This window comes from Elephantulus edwardii, unplaced genomic scaffold, assembly GCF_000299155.1.
Source record: "Elephantulus edwardii isolate Elephantulus edwardi_28Jun2011 unplaced genomic scaffold, EleEdw1.0 scaffold00034, whole genome shotgun sequence".
NCBI lineage: Eukaryota > Metazoa > Chordata > Mammalia > Macroscelidea > Macroscelididae > Elephantulus > Elephantulus edwardii.
In genome coordinates, this window is record NW_006399784.1 from 18,529,338 (window position 1) to 18,548,314 (window position 18,977).

At 40.8% G+C, this 18,977-nt stretch overlaps 1 protein-coding gene across 1 annotated transcript in view; it reads right to left on the bottom strand.

Moving 5' to 3' along the window:
• Window positions 1-18,977, bottom strand: part of FHDC1 (FH2 domain containing 1) — a 34,172-nt gene that overhangs the window by 14,366 nt on the left and 829 nt on the right. Inside the window, exons 3-6 of the mRNA XM_006884499.1 lie at window positions 10,194-10,255; window positions 9,409-9,511; window positions 2,591-2,676; window positions 2,384-2,484 (exon numbers count right to left, since the gene is read on the bottom strand). Coding sequence (XP_006884561.1) covers window positions 2,384-2,484; window positions 2,591-2,676; window positions 9,409-9,511; window positions 10,194-10,255 — 352 coding nt within the window. The remainder of the gene's footprint in view (window positions 1-2,383; window positions 2,485-2,590; window positions 2,677-9,408; window positions 9,512-10,193; window positions 10,256-18,977) is intronic.

The following is an 18,977-nucleotide window of genomic DNA, read 5'->3' on the forward strand; positions in this document are numbered from 1 at the left end:
GCTACCAGAAACCTTGTCCTAGTGATCAATTGGAAATAAAATGTGTATGGCAGTGACATTATCACCAAACATGTCAATGCTGAAAAGTTTCAAACAGTGAAAAACACACAAGCCTAATGAAAAAGCAACAGACTGCAATAAAGGAGCAACTTCCTTTGTTATATTCACACACGTATATTTTCCCCTTGACAGACCGAACCTCTGAGGCTGTATTTACAACACATGAAAACAGATAAAGAACAACATTTTGTTCAGCCACTGAGATGTAAGTTGGCAAATTAAAGGAATAAATAAACTGGTTAGGCTGGCATGTAAATAACTTGCAAAACTAATCTCTGAGGTCTGCATAATCTATTTCATTCAAAATATGCACTTCACCTGGATTGGCTGAAGGTTCTATATTTGGTAAATCAATTTTTAAAACACACAAAAAAATTTAACACTTTTACAAAGAAAGAATATTAAATTTTTAAATTTATTTAATAAATTATAAAAGAAAAACCAGTGATTAAAACTTCAGTATTCAAAACTACACACTTCATTTAAACTGGCTTAAGGCTCTGTAATATATTTTTTGTAAACTAATTTTTAAAAGACCACATTTTTTAGTATCCTTGAAAAAAAAAGAGCAAAATAATTTTTTAAATTTTATTTATCAAATTAAAAGGAAAAACCAGTGATTAAAATGATAGTATATATAGACAGTCAACTATGCTACCTTAAACATAACCATAACCATAACCATAACCATAACCTCTCCTTTAAGTCTAGTATTACTTTTTTTAAAAAAATTGTTGTTGATTGCCTACATTACATTATCTAGGAAGGCCAGTCTTTGAAGGGTTACCCAGATAAGAAATGGTTTTTATGCCACACCTACAAATTTGCACTACTTAATATAAAAACATGGTTCTCTCGCTATTTGACCAGGAGCAACAATCTTTCCAAAGGTGCCTACATAAATCTTCCTGTAGGAAGAAATTTAAAACCATCTCTAAATTGAAAGAAGAAAAATTCTTACTTCTAAGACTCTTTCCTAAAGTGAAGAAAATATGATGGGCTAAGGAGAACCATTTCATCTCCACACAGGGCAAAGCAAATACACAGGAAAGCCAAGTCGGAATAAATAATTCTACAACAATGACTAGAAATCCATAAAGTGACAGAGGGGAAATCAGGCTGCACTGATGACTGCAAGAGAGTAGGAGGGTCAGAAGATTCTCCCAGAGGTGGAAGGAAGGCAAATGCAAAGGTCCTGGGCCTGCTCTCTCAGTGTTCTAAGTGACAAGACCAAAGCTTCTTTCCCTCTGGAAGAAGGCACTGGGGCCACTCTGAGGGGAGTCTGTCCAAGCTGGGCAGACATTAGCTTCCCAGATGTGTGAGTCAAGGGGAAGCACGTGTGACAGAAGATCACAGAGGACAAGGATCAGGAACCTGGGCAGAAGGGTGGCTGTGAAAAGTCAGGGGCGAAGGGAGTCGGCTACGATAAAAACAAAAGTCCTGGTGGCCCACTGGTAAGGAGCTGTGCTGCCAACCCAAATTCAAGCGGTTCAAATCCACCAGCTGCTTCAAGGAAGGAAAATGGGCAATCTCCTCCTGTGGGATTTGATAGTCTCTGAAAACTCACTAAATGGTCAGCTTTGAGTTGTTTCTCATGTAACTGCATACAATAATAATCAAGAGAGCTCAGAGCAGAGGAGCAGAGATGGAGGTGGCCCAGGAGCTACATTTGCTGTTGTCACCAGCTGCTGTCAAATCAATAACTCAGGTACAGTGGAATAAAATGCTGTCTGGTCCTGCATCATCCCCACAGTCATTTGAGGCAGAGATCATTTGAGATTCATACTGTTTTCACTGGCTGATTTTTAGAAGTAGATCACAAGGCATTCTTTCCTAGTTTGTTTTAGTCTGGACGCTCCACTGAAACTTGTTCAGCGTCATATCAACACACTGGAGATGGTGGCTGCACATGGTGCATTTACCAGTAACCCAACCTATATATTTCACATGCGAGGTGAGAGGTCAACCACTAAACCAGTGCCCAGCTCTATCCAACCCCACACACTACACACTACACACACACACACACGCCTTTCACTCAGACAGAAAGGCAGCCTAGGAGAGGAGCAAGAAAAAAAAAACACATTACCAGCAAGTCTACTCTGCAGCTTGAGATAAAAGGAATTTCTTATAGAAAGGTAATATATAAATTAATATTCATTACGGGGGGAAGACATTAAAAGCCACCCTCCTATCATCGCATATCTCTTTTTAGGGCATATTAGAAATGGGTCTCTTCATTTCCGATTTTACTTGAATAGTCTTTTCAACCAACTGCTGTCACAATACATGAAAGCAGATGTAAGATTCTGTATTTACTGACCTTTCGTAGCAGTTCTTAAAATTGTTATGTCTGTGTATAAAGAAGAACAAGAAGGTACAAATTCCTTCCGTAGCACCATGGCTTCAATCCGAAGTGAGTAACTGAAAGATAAGTATTTTTAAAAATTAAAATGAAGTACAGAAGTCAATGTCAGTAATGTAAAAATCATACTGGGGACAGTACAGTGATCAGTGATTGTATCCTTACTTTGGCACCTGAATTAAGTAGTGCAGAAAGGAGTCTGCCAGCGACAGTTTGGACACATCTCCAGTAAAAGCTTTTAATTTCTTTATCTACAAGAGAAATGAAAAGGAAGCAGAGAGATAAAATAATTTAGGAACAATGTGAATGAAGGAATGTGTGACATACAATGTATGTGAATGGAAAAAAAAAAACCTTTTAATGCAAAAAAGTGACAATAAAATTTAATAATTTAGGAATAGAATTGAATATTTATTCTAAATTTCATTGTAGAATTCTTCTAAGAAGACAAGTTTTTACCGCAAAATAAATTGTAAGATGCAGACCTAAGAATATCATCATCATTTTGTTTCTATAAAAGAAAAAATACAAAAATACACCCTGACACACAAGTTTAAAAGAGATGGTAACTGATGGGGTACTCATCCTCCTTGTCTTTAAACTCATTCAAACAGGATGAAGTAACACGTGACACTGTCCCATAGGGTTTCCAAGGCTGTGGACTGTTACAGAGGCACCGTCATGGATTGCTCCAGCAGAGCAGCTAGTGGGTTCGAAATCCTGACCTTTCAGTTAGCAGCAAAGTGCTTAGTGACTCCACTAGCACAGCTTGTTGCTGTTAGGTGCCATCAAGTTGACTACCACTCACAGCAACAGATGAACCACAGATCTGAGCTGCGCCTCTCCTTGCACCACCTTCACGCTCTCCAGCATACTTGAGCCCACTGTTACAGCCACTGTGTCAATCCATCCTCTTGAGGGTCTTCCCCTCTTTCTCTGACCTTTCCTATCATGATGTTCTTTTCCAAGGACTGGCCGCTCCTGACAACGAGGCCAAAGCATGTGAGACCAAGTTTCCCCATCCTTGCCTCTGAGTGCCATGCTTACACTTCCTCCAGAACAGGTCGTTTTGTTCTCTGGGCAGTCTGTGGGATATGTAGGGGACTGAGCCATAGTGGGATATTCAGGAGAAGAGTACTGAATATCCCATCATGGCTCAGTCCCTTACAAATCAGAGAGCTGGAGCCCCTAGAATTCTCAAGGATGGGACTAAAAGGAGAGGAGTGGAAAAAAAGGATCAGCTCTACAGATGAAAACCTTCTGTAACTAATAATCCGAAAGGGATGATTGTTGTTTGGGAGAAGAGAGAAAAAACTGTACAGTCACCATATCACAATCCTTTAGGTCATAAGCGGGGGGGGGAACTCCTATGACTTAGAGCATTTTGGTTACAAAATAATTGGACTGGGTAAAGTCTAAGCAGGCCTCCTCTCCCTGGAATTCTACTTCACAGATCCAGTTCCACAGGAAGGGACTATGAAGGAAGTACACTCCGGCTCTCCACCAGAAAGAGAAAAAGAACCAATAAAACGATTGAATGAATCCTTTGAGAAAAAAAAAAGCTGATAATAAAACAGTATGTAAAATAGGATCTCATTTCTGAAAATGTTTAAAAGTGTCTATTGCCCTGCCCCCTCCAGTGGCCCAGTGGTAAGAAGCTGTGCTGCAATCCCAAAAGCTCTCTGTTCAAACTCACCAGCTGCTCTGCTGGAGGATGGGCAACTACTTCCTGTGAGATTAACTGCCTCTGAAAACCTGCTGGAGGGTTGGCTGTGGGTCTGCTCTGACCCAACAGCACACAGCAGCATTGTCCCCCTGCACTCACCACATATACAGACAGGAAGAAGACAAAAAGCCAGTAAGGTCAGAGGGCTCAAACTCAAAACTCATTACTGTCCAGTCAGAATCTACTCACAGCTAGCCCTCCGGAGGCTTTCCCAAGGCTGTAAACTACACAGATGGAGAATGTCTTTCTTTCTCTTAAATAAGAAGCAGGTGGATTTGAACTGCCAAAAAGGCATGGCCCAAGGGAATTATACCACCTGAGCTCCCCAGATGACGGTGACTATTACTTTTCTAAAATGTCTACAGTGGACATGTAGATATAGATATTACCTTTATAAATAATTTAACTAAACTAGCAGTTATTAACACAAATATCTGTTTAGCTGTAGTAAAGGGTCAAAGAACGTCTGACATAGACATCTAACTAAGCAGCTAGCAGGTGGAGGCAGGGGCAAAGAGGTCCCTACTTCCCACCCAGAAAAGTCCCCATACTGTGTCACAAAGAAAACTGGATCAATCCAAAACAAGAACAATTTAAGCTCACTGTAACAGACACTCCTGCAACAGAAATACACTTTGTGGTGATCTGTACCTTAAAAACCACAGTAGGTTATACAGCCCATTGTTACCGCTAGCTGTTACACTTTCCACTTTTTATTATTCTTGGTAGAGCTTAACTCTCTTTCTCCCATAAAAATAACACTATTTTTAAGTCTTGAAAAATAGGAAACAGAACTTCAAAACTATAAAGGAGCAAGTATTTGGAAAGACTCACAGACTGAAATAACACATCAATTATCTGAAAATAAAAATAGAGAACAGTGCAAAATCACACCGAGTATTAAGTGTGGGTCATAAACCACTGCTACTGAGTTGGTTCCAACTCTCAGAGACTCCACGGGACAAAAGAGAACTATCCCCTGGGTTCCCGAGGCCGTAAACCACTACCTGAGCAGGGCTGCTCATCTTACACGGAGCTGTCGGCAGGTCTGAGCCACCCACAGCAACCTTTTGGTTAGCAGCAGCCCAATGGGCACATGTTTTTTAAAATGAGCAGAAACTAACCACATACAAAATTGCATTATTTCCTCTACCTTTAGGGAACAAGAGTGACTATCCAATTAATTTATCATGAAATATTAATTCAGCTTTACTAAATATATGAGCAGATGGAGCTTCCATTTTAGCTAAGGTAAAGTCAGTGCCTGGTTTATGAACTGAGAAAAGGATGAATTCTGATCCTTCCCGAACTGGAGTTTTAACAATTTACTATATATGGGCAGGGGCACAGTGATGTACCTTTCAGAAGACCATATATGTAGTATGTGCAAAGCTTCTAAAAATCACTCCACAGTTTTCTGTCTAAAGCATTAGAACAGGTCATGGTGAAGGAAACTTGGTAAATATTTCTATTAAACATTAGACTAAACTGTAACTGAGCAATGATTAATATACTTCACTTATGTAAAGGGCTAAAAATGTTTACAGATTTCGAGAGAATGGTTATAGAAAGACATTTACTGAATTGAAAAGCCATATACACAGTGCTTAACTCTTATTTCAAAACAGGATTTGTGTTCATTACGAGGGATTATTATACTTTCACAGTGGTAGAGAAGTAAGAAAGCGAGGTGAGTAAACCCTATAATTATTACACATTCTCATCATTATCAAAAAGCATTTATTAAACATTGTTAGGCATAATTTTGTTGGCTGAGCCAAGTGGCTCTCAGTGTGATGCTGGCTGTGCCTGGTTTCTGTCTTCACAGCAAACAGCATGCTCCTGGAGACCCATTCTCAAGGGCTGGCCCCCTGCATTCTACCTCCTTCCACTATCATGGCCTTGAAGGAGCAGGATTTCCCATCCACCTGCCCACCCAACAGAAGACATAAGTTTCCTCCTTGGCATTCTCCTCCAGTTAGCAGAGTCAACAAAGATGGTAGAAAGAGCCTCTAAAGATAGAAAAGAGGAGGCAGTGCAACCTGTCCCTAGAGAGAACAGAGTATCCCACCACCCCAACAGCCCTGTTCCTGTGATATAAGATAGAAGGGAGTGCACGTGACGTGACGTGTGGGGCAGGGTAAGTGGCTCCCTAGAAAGTCTCTACATGGATTCCTTGTAAGACTCCTTGCCCCTGCACTCCCTCTGGCCAGCCTTTACTGTATGCGGGGCACATGGCTAGGCATTCCATGCTGGGTCCCTCCTCTCTGTACGTTTTAACCACACATTTGAGGAACGGTGAACAAAATAATGGTAGATAAACCTTCTGTGGTAGAGCACAGAGAAAGTAATGAAAAAGATTGACCTTTAAGTCCAGCTAGCTGTGAACTCGAGAGAGAAGAGAGTTGTTTCAGTTCATATTTTTTTCTGAGTGCTGATAAAATGATATCATTATTCGAGTGATATGTATTCATACCAGTACTTTATGACAGCAGAGGTGATGAAAAGGCTGGGTGGCCTGCCTGGCTCAAGGCACAGTTTTGACAACCTTTGCTCTTCCTTCCTCAGAGGGAGGGAGTGGAGCAGAAAGGTCTGGCCTGGGGTCAGGCAATCCAAGGTTCAATTCCAGCCCTCTCCTCTACAACCTTGATGAGGAGCATCCAGCCCATGTGAGCCTTGGTTTCTCATTTACAAAATAAGGAACATCCTATGTCACTGTGAGGATTAAATTGAAAAATAATAATAGCTTCAATTTATCGACTTTCTATGTGCCAAGCATTGGGCTAAAAGCAGTTTAAGTACATTATTTGTCAAGTTTAATTTCAGCCTATAGAGTGCTTAGAATGCAGGACAATCAATAAATGTCTAGTCCCTTCTTGTACTAAGAGAACGTTACACCACAGGCTTAACATGTGGTTATACATACACTTATGTATTTATTAGCATATTTCAACCACATTCCTAACTCTCTTACTTGGCCCAGCCTCCTCTCCACCCTCCATTCTCCACCCAGCAACCCACTCTCTTTGGTCCTGTCTGGGTGGTGGCAGAGGCCACACTGCTCACCAAGAGCCATCTATCCTTGACTTCAGATTTGAATAAACCCCCATGAAGAGCAGGATCCCTGGAGAGAGGGAGGGAGGGGCTCTGGTCACTCTCAGGACTGTCAGGGTGTTCCTGAAGGAAGTTCCCAGATGAGTTTGGAGGGTGTGGTACACTGAAGCCCGGATTCAGTAACATAAATAAAGAGAAGTGTGACCAAGATTATCAGATAGTCACCCTAAGGATGACCCAGCTGCAGGGGTGATAGGAGAGACAGCTGTGGCTGCTCAGTGGCTGGGAAGACACATCAGGCCCCCACGCCAGCGTGTCTCAGTGGGACACTGTCTGGGGGACGAGCTGACCAGCTAGCGAGACAGCCAGTAACTCGGGACTGGGTTTCGCTTGGGTGGGGTGTTCACCTTTCCCTTAACATTCTACCCTCTAAATTATATCCCACGCACAATTCAGGACACAGTTGTTTAAAAGGAGATGGGCTTCACAGCTAATTTGCTTTTTTGAAAGATCCCCCAATCTCCCATAGCCTTTGTATTTCCTAATCGCCTTTGAGCTTTAAGTTAGAAATTAAGACATTAAGAATAACATATTCTCCTTCCCACCTCTCCACTCCAGCTGTGAGCCTCCCTCGTGCCTAACCTGCATTTCTTTAGACAGTCAAAGCTTTCAGAGCACTTAGATACGCGTCATCAGAAATGTAGTTCTCACCCAGAAAGAATGAGGTCAGTTAGGGGTTGGGGCATGGACCAATGTTGTGAGAAGTCGTGGAAGAAAGTAATCAGAACCAAGATCCCTAAAGCACCCAAATCTCTTTAAATTCAACTCAAATTAAACTCTGTGGATCCTAATTAAAGATTTGGAATTCTCCTTCTTTACATAAAAGAAAGATTAAAGACTTTTAAGTAAGTAAGATTCAAGGTAAATTATGATTTCATGTACCTTTCCCTTAAGACTTTAAGACCTTTTACTAAGATTAATAAATGCCATTAATTAATCTGGCCTACTTAATTACACTTAATTTGCAAACAGACAACTCAAGGTAGAGAGCCTCCGGTTATTAAATATACTTAGTATATTAATGAACCACCAAGATCTTAAACTTGACCTTTTAAGTTTAATAATAACCAGTATAAAAGACAAAGTATAAATATATTTCTTGTTTATTATTAAAAGAGCTGAGAATCAGGTGGTTCAGTCCACGAGTTGAGCTGTTTGTTAACCCATAGGTCCTGGCAGCTCAAGTCTACTAGTGGCTCCTCCAAAGAAAAAGAACAATCTCCTTTCAGGCAATTAACAGCCTTGAAAACCCAACAGAGGTCAGCTATAAGTCTGTTCTGACTTGGCAGCAATGAGAATTGAGATGTTATATTACCTCTACAAAGAAGAGGAGGAAGAGGGGACGGAATAGCCGTGTATGTGTCAAGGGTAACCTACACTTTTTATTCTGTAAAATTCTGTTATTCAGATATGTACAAGGACATAGTTTTGTATGAGTTTTTTCCCGAGGGTTGCTTATTCAGACATAAAGGACAATATAACAATTTTAGAAGATTTCCTACCAAAACTCCAACCATTTCTTCCTATCAAGCCTCCCATCATTCAACAGTTGATCTTGTCCAGAAAAAAAAAAGAAAATCAGAAAATTTATATTATGGTCCAGTGTTATTATGATAGATACTTCTGGTCTCTAATCAACTGTGTCAACATTTATTAACAGTTTACCCACCTCTTGATATTTTCAGAACTGAAAATGTTTGGGTTTTTTTCCTTTATAAAAAGAAACATGTTACACGTTTGCCTGGGTTCACCCAAGGTAAAGAGAAGCATCATTAGAGGGTGGGAAAAGGCACTAACATGCATTAAGTTCCCATGCGCCAAGCACCAAGTTAGATGTCTAACTAGGATGTAATCATCTTGACAATTCAGTGAGGTAAGCATCATTATCTTCACTTTACAGGTGAGAGAACCAAAGTCCACAGGAGTCAAGACCCACAGTTCTTAGGTTACGGTACAGATCACGTCTGATCCTGGAGTTTGACCTCATAACCCATGCTCACCTCCTGAGCCACTTTTAACTTGCATTTGAGAAAATGCAGGGTTCTGGATTGGCAAGTGCCTTTGCAATGTGAGTTCAAATTCTAAAATATTAAACTTTTATCATCACTCCTAACATCTAAGACTCAGGTGCCAAATTCCTTACCTCTTCTGGCTCTGGCAAAAGCTTGAGAAACTCTTGCAACGTCTCTGATCCGTAGTGCTCATTGTTTCCCTGATGGATATCTTCTACAATGGACTGAGGAGACCTTGAAAAGACAATTAATTAGATCCCATTTCACGTTTGCTGGTGTGTCAATAGAGATACAAGCCAGCGGAAATGAAAACAAACCACTTGTACTCTCCTTCCCATACCACCTTCTTCCCAGCCTGATGGGCAGTTTAGGACTAATGCTCACAACAGCACCGTGGCCAGTGAAATAGGAGCTGCCGTGCACTCAGAGAAACTTCATGAAGAAAACCATCCTGGGATGTCCCAGAAAATCTGGGGCAACAATAACCACTGGGACTCCTCTTTAGGAAAACAATCCTCTTTAGGAAAACAATCCTCTTTGATCTCACCGGGACTTCTGCAGAGGCCTCCTCTTTCCATTTTAAAACACCTGAATTTAATAGCAGGAGTTTCAAGCACCAGGTTAAGTGTAACCTAAACTAACATAACTAGGGGCAACCTAAAGATGAATCTATAAATTCTCTGCTATGGCAGCTTTAGACAGACACCCCAGATGATCTCTTCGTATGTGGAGCTACTAAATTATGTTTTCAGAAAGTGATAGACGCTGCAGACCCACCAAGTCAATGCACCTAAGGATCCGTATATATGAGGAAGGACTGTCCCTCCGATCACAGTCTACATTTCAGAGCCCTCATCCCTACAGGAAGCTCATAGCAGGCACAGAACCAAATTTAAAATGTTTGCAAAAGTCTTACTTCTTAAACTGTTTAAGGAATATCCCAATGTTCATGTTCCGCTTTGCATCCAGGACAGTAATCTGGGGGGGAGGGGGGGAATACAGAGAAGACTGTTAAAGTACCAATAAAAAGAGCTAGAGGGAAGAAGCAAAAATCTATCAAAGTACAAAATTAATTTGCAATAAAATAACTTCTAATTTATAAATTTAGTGATAATGGATACATTTCATATAGTTTCATAACCATTAAAGTAAATTAAATATTATACCAAGCTTTCTTCTTAGCCTGCTATAATTATAGGTGTTTCAATATATGATTTTCTATCATACATATTGAGGTTTTCTCAATTTACCAATTTCTTCTTAGAATACCACAGTGACAGTACAAACTTAAAGCTGCTATGTGGAAGTAGACATCTTAGCCTAGAAAGAATCATGTAAGATTTTAACTATGCAAGCAAAAAATAACTCTTAAAGATACTGCACAATGAGTCCCAACCCCAGTGCAGAGATATAAAAGTGTATCTATTGTCATATTTAAAAATGCCATAGAATTTTCCATTTTTTTTAAACTCAAATTCTGCTCTTATTGAAAAAATAAATACATATCCAACAGCACTTTTAGCAAAAGGAAAGTCTTTTATATTTTATTTAATTGTTATGTGCTGTCAAGTCACTCGTGACTCACAGTGATCATCCTTGAATTCTGCTCTATCTTTAGCCGGGTTCATTGTCTCTGACACACCTACCCCCATTACTCCAGTCACTGAGTTAATCCATGTCATCCAATGTCTTCCTCTCTTTTGCTTTCCCTCCACTCTTTCAAGCATGATGTCACTTCTTACACCATGCCCAAAGTATGTCAGAGGGCGCTTCAAAATCCTTGACTCCCTCTCTAAGACAGACCTATTTGTTCTCTTGGCAGTCCGTGGTATATTCAAAACTCTTCTCCAGCACAACTCAAAGACATCAATTCTTCTTCTATCATCCTTAGTCATTGTCCAGCTCTCTGAAGCATTGCAAATAATTGTGAAGACCATGACCTGGATCAGGCACACCTTAGTCTCTAGACTGACATCGTTGCTCTTCAATGCTTTGGAGAGGTCCCTGACAACAGATTTTCCCAATGTATTTCATCTTTTGATTTCCTGGCTGCTGGCACCAAGAGTGTTGTGAATCTCTTCGCTATCTATCTTGATGCTGCAAATTGGGCCCATGGTTTTCTTAATGTTAAGCTTCAAGCCATATGAAATTATCCAAAAACGACTGAGATAACACATCAACAGAGATCTGATAGATGTGCAGACTGGGGTTAGAAAAGGCGGTGGCACTAGGGATATTATGGCCAATGTTAGATGAATCTTAGCTGACAGCTGAGAGTACCAGAGGAATGTCTATTTTATTTCCACTGAATTAAAAAAATAAAACCAAAACACAACTTCTGCTGTAATGTCTCACCAAATCGAAAAATGCATATTTTTCTTTACTTGAGCATCTCTACAAGTAGGGTGCGTTATAGTTTAATAAAATATGGCAGGCATTCTAGTATGCTATTATTGCTCAGGGCTGTCAAGTTGGAACCAACCCATATCTGATCCTCCAGTGAGTTTTCAGAGGCAGTAAATCACACAGGAGAATGCCCATCTTTTTCCCATGAAGCTGCTAGTGGATTCGAACCACGTGCCTTTGGGAATGCAGCACAACTTATAACTAGGTCACCCAAGGTTCTAATTCTTACGTTGTTATTGTACCACAGAGTTGGAACCAACCCAGAGCTGACCCTCCAGTGGCTTCTCAGCAGCAGTTAATCACACAGGAGGAGACTGCCCATCCTCCCACAGAGTAATTGGTGGCCTCGAACCGCATGCCTTTAGGATTGCAGCACAGCTTCCTGCCTCTAGGCCACCAGAGCTCCCTATTCTTATATAAGTTTTCCTTTTTATTGTGGTTTGGGTGTATGTTTAATGAGCAAATCAGTTTTCCATTCAGTAATTTATACAATTTTGTACCATAACATTAGATGTAATTCCCACTTCCTTCCTACAATAGTTTTTTACTGCTCAACATTAATCACAATCTGGAAGGGTTTATCAGACTAGGAATTATTCTGAACTTACTAATTTTTTTTTAATGCAAAAGCCTTTTATTTCTCTGGAAGTAAATATCCAGGATGTATGGAGGACAGATAGATAACGTTAAAATTGCTGCAATTTTTTCCATTTGTTTTTCAGTAAAGGCAGGCTAGCTAAAATAGGAATGTTGTTATAATGTCCTTCCTTTCCAAATGTATGTTATTCATTGTGAACAAAAGGGAATCGAGTTTCAGACCAAATTCTTGATCTCTGGGCCTGCTTCGAAGTTTATAAGCACGCTTAGAAGCAGCAGCAAGACTATTAGCCGATGTTAATGTCACTTCCTGGCTATAAAGTTAAATTTTTACAAGAGTATAGTTGCCTTCTTTTGAAGCTTAATCTTAAACCACCACATTATTTACTAACCCAGGGGTTCATTTCATGTTAACACAATCACCTGCCCGCCATAAAATAAACTTCTAAGCTAAAAAGACAGACTTATTAGAATCTTTCCCAAGGATCTTAGTTCAAGTTCAGTATGAAAAGCAGGAGGAGGAGGAGAGGAGGAAAAGAAAGGGTGAGAATAAATCTTGGCTAACTAACAAAAAAGAAGAATCTAAATGTATTAAAGTAAAACATTCCATGTTTATTTTCATTCATAAACTCAAGGCAACAAGTAAGAATGTACATATTGATACACACTCAAAGAACTTGCTCTGCACCCTCTTCAATCAGGAATGCAGGTCTACCTTCTTTGACATAGATCTCTTGAGGTACACACACATGCTGTATTGAATACAGTCAGTATCTGCTCTAATAAACATTTGGCTAGCGTACCTTCCAAACACATGCACTGGCTCCAAGTCCGTCTCACTCTCCTCACTCTCAATTCCCTGGGACTCCACACATTTGGCCTGGGTCACAATTATTGACATAAAAGTAATGGAGAAAATTACTCTTATTATTTCTATCTGATAGATAAGGAAACTGAACCTCAAAGGCATCCTTTTTTAAACTGCCTAAAGCAGGACCAGAGTTGAACTGCTAGCCTGGGTCTTTTTGATTCCTCCTGGTTCTACTTACTTCAAGCTTTCATATTGCTGAGATTCCTGCACCCAAAAAGCAAACTTAATGCCATCGCATCAGTTCCATCTCATTTCTGCAAATAAAAAATGGAAGAGATTTTCCATCTCATCCCAAAAAGGTGGATTTAAACCACTGGAGACAACAGCCTTGGGGCTTGGCCATGAAACAACTAGGTCACCAGAGTTCCCTCAAGATCTCTAAGACTTGGCAAATGTTTTTCCACTAGCTGTATTCACACCGGGATGTTGTTCTCGTAACTGAATTGTAGCAAGCCATTAGCAGTGCCAGGTTAAGTCCACTAGTGACCCTAGAGTTATGTCTGTGGGAAGATGACACAAATGATGATCCCACGAGGTAAGCCACGTACCAGGAGCCTAAGGACCTTCCCCAGCCCTTCCTGTAGCCTGCCTTGCTCAACAAAGAGGCAGTCATAGCCTGAAGAAACAGCCTGAACTGGGGCCTCAAAAGCCACTCACTAATTTAAAGAAATCAGTAATATCCTCTAAGGAAAAACCTGAGCTGGTGGTGATTGAGCACCTTACAAGGAAAACAAACCCAGGACCTTGTCCAAACAAAAGAAAGCGAGACAAGTGATAACTCGGGCCAGCCTCACTCTTTTCTGATATCCTGAGACCTACATGGTGCATTAAGAGCCTCTTTCTCACAGGTACCTTGATCCTTCCACAGCAGGATATAAAGGTGTTTGTTAAAGCCCTATAAAGAAGGCTGTCACTACACATGCTAATTAGCTTATCTTATTTCCCAAGTGTGTGCAGCCTCAAAGCTGAGCCACGGAGAAAGGAATCTGTGTGGGATGGGGTGGTGCTTTAGACTCAATCAGGGCAGTGGAATCTGCACGTGGGATCCCTGTGAGACTCCCTGGCTGCCCAAGCGTGGAAGTCACAGACACCTGGCCCAAAGGAGAGTCTGTCACCACTTCCAATCAATTCACAATCTCTTCTTCTGGACATCCCAGATCCTGTAGGCAGTGGGGTCAGTGTTCCAATAGGAAACATGGTCAGTGAACTAAAATTCATTGCTGTGGCATCGAAACAAACTCATAACTGACCCTCCATTGAGTTTCCAAAGCTGTAAATTGCAGGGGAAGAGACTGCCTATCCTTCTCCCTCAGAGATGCCCACGAATTTGAAAAGCCAGAGGCATGGCCTTTGGCTTAGCAGCACAACTCACAACAAACTATGACACCGGAGGCCCCAAGGAAGTAGATTGTGTTGTCACTGTGTACTGTGGAGTCAGAACCGACCCAAAGCTGGCCCTCGTGTGGCTATTCAGAGGCAATTAATCACAAAGGAGGAGATAGCCCATCCTTCTCCTGCGGAGCAGCTGGTGGCCTTGAACCGGAGCAGCTGGTGGCCTTGAACCCAGTGCCTTCAGGATTGCAGCACAACTTCTTGACACTAGGCCACCAGAGCTCCTGGAAGTAGATTAGAGTTCACTAATTTTTCATTCAAGCTGACGCCAATTCACAGGCACCCTGAGAGTGTAGAACAGTCCCATTGCACTTCTTGGGCTGTAATCTTAGGGAGCCCACCACAGGTCTTTTCTTCCAAAGTGGTAGGTAAGTCTGAAAAACCAACCTTTTTTTTTAAAAAAAAAAAAAGCCCTGTGTATAAACACAACACCTAAAAAAAACAGAGTGAGAACTCAAGATTGTCTCTCTTCACAGAAATCTTTAGTAAAAGGCAAAAGATTTATACGATCTGAAGAGAAACCTGAGTATAATCACCAACCTTTTCATTAACACTCAAGCTCTTAATCATTGCACCACCAGGGCTTCTTCCGTTACAAGCAAAAATTCTCCCACTAGAGAGTAAACCCGTTCTTGGTAAACAGAAGAGCTAAAATGTAACGTGTGCATTCATATCAATCCAAGGATTTCCCACTAGGATATGAAAGAGACCTGCCAGTGATGAAAGTCACTCCACAGGTGTCTGGTGGCTTAGTGGCTCTTGGAAGTACCAAGGCAGAAGAATGATGTTCCATAAGAGAGTGTACGAGTGGCTGCAAGTGCCAAACAAGTTTCTTCCCCTACCACGGCGCTCTTTCATCTAAATCAACCCAGCTCAAAATTTGTCAGGGACCTCTCCAGAGTACTTAAAAGCAACGATGTTAGTCTAGAGACTAAGGTGTGCCTAATCCAGGCCATGGTCTTCACAATTACTTGCTATGCATCAGAGAGCTGAATAATGACCAAAGATGACAGAAGAAGAATCAATGCCTTCTCCCTTCTTTTCTTCTAAGAAACAATTTTAATTATTTCCTATTTGATCATTGTACTATTGTTAGTGTCATAATGGTAAATGATTTAAAGTATTAACACTTTCTCAGTTCTGAACTTTTGATATTTCCTGAGACCTTGGTTCAATCCTGTCTGGTCCTAAGCACCATGTCTGTTTTTCTTTGCAGGATAACACAAGGCCAACGCAAGACCCTCATGCTTAAGGATGGGTAAAAAGATACATACAAACCAACTAGCATGAGTTCCTGAGGACGAGAACACTAGCCACAGGGGGCTGGAGGGGATGAGACCAGCGCACACTGAAAAGGTGGCAAATCTCAGCGGAACGATTTTTGTCTTACTTTGTTTTTCTTTCTCAATATTATATCTTTGATATTTCTAATTGCTTTATTTTTGTAATTTTTACTACTTATAATTATAGTTTCCTTATAGTAACTTTTAAGTAACAAGGATATAAAGATAGCATTTTATAGCCTTTTTGTTTTCCTTATTCATTTCTCTGATTTGCTGTTTAAGGACTGCTCCTTCTCAGCTGAGCCATTCCCAAGCCTAAATCTCTCCCCTCTTCTACCAGCTCCTTCTGGGGTACAATGGAACTTATTTTTAATACACTGTCGGCTCTTTAAAGTAGAGCCCAACCACATAATGGGAGGCCATCTCTATAGGAGGTTATTATATTTTAAAGGGATATAATCTAATCCTCAGCACGGCTGAACGTTCAGAATTATGGGCCATGTTGTAATGTGTTGATGTCACATTTCCAGGCACCTGATCTGCTCCTTTGCTGAACACACTGTTCAAGACATTCTCCAGGCCACAGAGTCAGAGGGTGAGGACTGCAACTTTCAACCTTGGACTCCACTTACTACAGAGTGAGCTAGAATATTTATTACTGAGTCTATAACTCGACTGAGTAAGCACTTCTTTAGAAGAAAAGCCAATGAAAAAATGAGTATATACTATTTTACTGACAAAAAAGATGTTCAATACATCTGTTCATTTTGGACATGGGAGAAATTAAAAATAATTCTGGAAAACCCGTTATGTGACAATACCACTTAAATCTATGTACCTAAAATCTCACTGTAACCTGAATATTAACAACTTGATGAGTTAGATTAGTTACACACTCATGGTTTTTACTGTGTATGTCCAGTATACTCTCTCTCTCTCTGTGTCTCTCTCTCTGTCTCTGATCAAGACCTGTAACTGACAAACATAAAGCAGAAAATTCTCAGCAGGACCTTTAACCATCGTTTGGTAAAATTAAATGTCCACACTTCATAAAAGGGTGCTCCCCATTCATATGTGGTCAGCTGTCTCCCCAGGGGCACATCTCTTCCAGGTGCTCATCCTGAGATATCTTTCCTTCAACAGAGTTCATTTCAATGTGTAGAAGATAATGATTCAAAACGACCTACTGTACAGTAAAAACCTCTGCTGGAAGCTAGGGCAAAGGTCAGGGTACAAAGGAAGTACTTTATTGTTCCTTCCAATACTTGAAGGGTTGGGGGGGAAGAGGGTTTTGCCAAAAAGAAAAAGCCTGAGTTCAGCACTGGAGGGCACGAAGGTTTTCCTCTGCAGAGTTCCTTCTGAAATGCATTCCCTAGTTCACACTTAAGCAATTCTAACTCTCAGTGTTCTCTGCATTTTATTTTCAAAATTAATATTCTATTTTATCTTCGGAGAAAGCCCAGCTCCCATTCTATAACAGTTTCTAGGCACAGTGATGTTGGTAACATTTTTCACACTGTGTCAACATTTTCTTATTTCTTCTATTCTAGCTGTTTTACTTCCAACTAATTAAAATCCATGTCCTACAACTTTCTCTGCACTTGACAATAAGCAAACCCTCACCATTTCAACAGTGGATCACACAGGCAGCTTTAAGGGCCCCAGTGAATGGATGGAGAGAGGGAGTTAACACGTTCCTCAGCCCCAGAGAGAAAGGAGGTTAATATTGTTGGCTAAAGCATTCAATAATGCATGTATAGAGCTACTGCTTCACTCCAGGGCCCGGCCCATTCCCTTATCTAGTCAACTCTATCTTTGACCTATTTTTCTCTCCTCCTTTGCAGCAGATTAAAAAAATCATGGATTTCTGTTGTTGCGCTTGTGTACGTGTGCGTGTGTGCCTGCACACAACCTCATGTCTTTTTATTTTCTGGCTTTTCTAACCATTTCTTTTACTAAGTAGAGATTTGGGGTTTTTTTTGTTCTTTTTATAATATGATGGCATTGAGAATGGGAGTTGTATTAAGAGTAATTAAAAGTGCAATTTTTTAAAAAAGTGCCATTTTATAATATTCTATTAGTTTCTGTGATATATATGATGGCTTGTAGCACTGAGGTCTGGCTTTCCATTGACACCTTATAAATTACTAGTTTTCTCTTTCCTTGAAGTAATTAATACATTTAGTGTTAACTGGGAAACACGCTTCCTCTACACAGCTATCAGAAACTAAAGTCAGGTTTTGACTCTGTTATTCCCTGTGCCACCATGGCCATAATTTGTTCAGAGACCCGAAGAATGAAGCCCATCTCATAAACTTGCTGAAGGAAATATGGAGGGGAAAATAAGAGTAAAACCCACAGGATGACTATCCAGCTAATCCTCGATAGCCACTACTCTGATTCAGAAATTTAGATTATTTTTCCCCCCTTTAAAGAGACATTAAGGAAACCACACAGATGTGCTAGAGCTCTGAAGGGGCTGAGAGGCCCAAGAGCCACGGCCCTCAAGTAGCATGTTCTCCACATGAGGTCATAATCCACAGGGATGTCTGGGAGAATGCAACATGGAAGTTCTTTCCTCCTTCCCCCCCCCCTTGAAAGACTGTTTTCATTGTCCCATTGCCACAATGTTTGTCAAAGCCAGTTCTGATTAACCTCCTTTGTCAGTGTGTCCTTCGCCATTCCCTATCACTCCTCCCTGAGAGAGACTTCACCCTGATTCATACGGAAAAGAGGACGGCGTATTCTCTTAGCTACTTCCTGCTGAAAAGGGACACTGTAGGTTTCAGGGTGAAGAGGGAAGGATTTTGAACCTCTGTCTGACATACTTTGGAGAAGGACATCATGCTTGGAAAGGTGGAGGGACAATCAAGAGAGGAAGATCCTGCATGAGAGTGATTGACACAGTAACTGGGGTCATGGTGCTAGGTGTGTCAGAGATGGTGAGACTGGCTCAGAATAGGGCAAGACTCATGGCACATAATAACAACAGTCTCAACATAGGCTGAGTCCTTGTCAGAATGAATGAACAACAGGAAAGGCGACGGAACAGGAGTGAAGCTGAAAGTAAAGACAGGTTTATTAGAAAAGATATGTCAGAGAGAGCGAGAGAGCGTGAGCACACGAAGAGAAGAGAAGAGAAGAGAAGAGA